Below are 2,187 nucleotides of genomic sequence, written 5' to 3' on the forward strand. Positions count from 1 at the left end.
GTTTAATGTGTGTTTAATGTGTGTTTAATGTGTTTAATATGTTTAATGTGTGTGTAATGTGTGTATGTGTGTAATGTGTGTTTAATGTGTGTTTATGTGTTTTCATGGCTTCAGCATGTAAAGATCACAAGAATTCAGTAAAATTATCCATCCATCCATTTTTGCCAGGTTGCTGAGGAGACGTCCCTCTCCTCATCAACACTTCCCAGCTCCTCCTGGAGGACCCCGAGGTGTTCCCAGACCAGATGAGATCTATAATCTCTCCAGTGTGTTCTGGGTCTGCCCCGGGGCCTCCTACCAGCTGGACTAGGAGGATCCTGATCAGATGTTGAACCACCTCAACATGAAGGAGCAGCGGCTCTACTCCGAGCTCCCTCCAGATGTCTGACTCCTCCCTCTATGTCTAAGGCTAAGCCCAGGCACCCTACAGAGGAAACTCATTTCAGACGCTTGTATCTGTGACCTCATTCTTTCAGTCACTACCCAGAGCTCATGACCATAGGTGAGGGTTGGGACGCAGATGGACCAGGGAATCAACAGCTTCCAGCTCAGCTCCCTCTGAACCATGACAGTCCGGCACAGTACCTGCATCACTGCAGACACTGCACCAAACCACCGATCCATCTCACAATTCATTCTACCCTCATTGTGAACAAGACCCTGAGATACTTGAACTCCTTCTCTTGGGGCAGGAACTCTCTCCCAACCCAGAGGGAACAATCCACCATTCTCCAGCAGAGAACCATGACCTCAGACTGGGAGGAGCGGACTCTGCAAACCGCCCCAGGTCATGCTGGAGGTCACAGTGTGATGAAGCCAACAGAACTGCATCATCTGCAAACAGCAGAGACGCAATTCTGAGATCTCCGAACTGGACTCCTTCCTCCCTCCGGCTGGATCTCGAGATCCTGTTCATGAATATCACAAACAGAATAAATTAGAAAAACATATATTAAGATTTCAACGTGTGCAAACAAACAGACAGACAGACAGACAGACAGACAGACAGTTCTGTTGTTTGGATCTTTAACTGATCTTCAGATGGACGGCAGCAGTAAACTGGGTCTGCTGGAGTTTCATCGTCTCTGGATGAAGATCCAGAAATACCTGGTGAGACAGGAAGACAGACAGAAACATTAAAAGAAATAAACTAAACAAACCTGATTCTTGATTGACTGTCTCAAAGTGTGATTAATTATTTTGTGATTATTAATTAACACGTCTGATGTCATGCGGCTTTAATATCGTAAAACTGCTATCAGTAGCCCCGGGCTATTATTAGCTTCAGTCCCTGAAGTCAGCAGGCCTATATTTGAGACAGGCCTTTATTTGTCTAAATGTGTTCACACCAGTGGCTAGTAAAAGAGACTGGCCCTTTAATATAAGTTTTACAGTAACTGAATACAAACTAAACTCAGTCACACTTTTCATATTTAAGGTGGATTCAAATCAGAATCAGCTTTATTCGCCAAGTACGTGTGTACATACAAGGAATTTGACTCCAGTAGACTTGCTCTCAGTGTACCAGAACTGACATAAGTACTCAAAAATTCAGAAAAAGTGGAATATACAGAAATATACAATATACAAAAAATATAAAATATATAAATAAAAAAAATACAAGGATGCAAGTGTTGTTTGTCCTGCCACTCTGTGACTGTTCTGTTCTTCTTGGTGTGCGTTGGTTCTGCAGGAGATCTTTAAGAGTCACGACTCAGATGGTTCTGGTACGATGAGCAGTCATGAGATGAGAGCAGCTCTGGCTGAAGCTGGTGAGGATCCTGATCTGATATCCACGGTTCTTTACAGAGGGTTCAAGGGTTTCTTTAAGCAGAACCTGATGAAGGTCCAGAGCTCCTCATTGGACCGACGGGGTCAAAAGAACATTTTTGGATCTTTATTGTTTGAATATCTTTACTGGATGATTCTGTTGATTATTTAGAGAACATGGGCTCTAGTTTCGCAGACCGGGCACGGCGGGGGCGCAGCGCACCTGCCAACTGAGTGTGGCCAGGCGGATTTTGTAAGTTTGGCACACCGTGCACCTGGCGCAGCTACTCCTCTTTCCCACCTCCGTCCCTCCTACTGGCGCAAGTCGGAAAGAGGGAGGAGAGAAGGCGTGGAGTGGGTTTTACACACATCACACCAATCAAATGAGCCCCTCTCCTCGCCCTTAAATGCGCCGCG

The 2,187-nt window shown here is 45.4% G+C and overlaps 1 protein-coding gene across 1 annotated transcript in view; it reads left to right on the forward strand.

Annotated features, from left to right (window-relative positions):
- LOC126390581 (calpain-2 catalytic subunit-like) overlaps positions 1–2,187 on the forward strand; it is a 20,416-nt gene that overhangs the window by 10,243 nt on the left and 7,986 nt on the right. The window contains exons 3-4 of the mRNA XM_050044956.1: positions 1,042–1,110; positions 1,694–1,772. Of these exons, the coding sequence (XP_049900913.1) occupies positions 1,042–1,110; positions 1,694–1,772 (148 nt within the window). The remainder of the gene's footprint in view (positions 1–1,041; positions 1,111–1,693; positions 1,773–2,187) is intronic.

Source organism: Epinephelus moara, chromosome 5 (genome assembly GCF_006386435.1).
Source record: "Epinephelus moara isolate mb chromosome 5, YSFRI_EMoa_1.0, whole genome shotgun sequence".
Classification (NCBI taxonomy): domain Eukaryota; kingdom Metazoa; phylum Chordata; class Actinopteri; order Perciformes; family Serranidae; genus Epinephelus; species Epinephelus moara.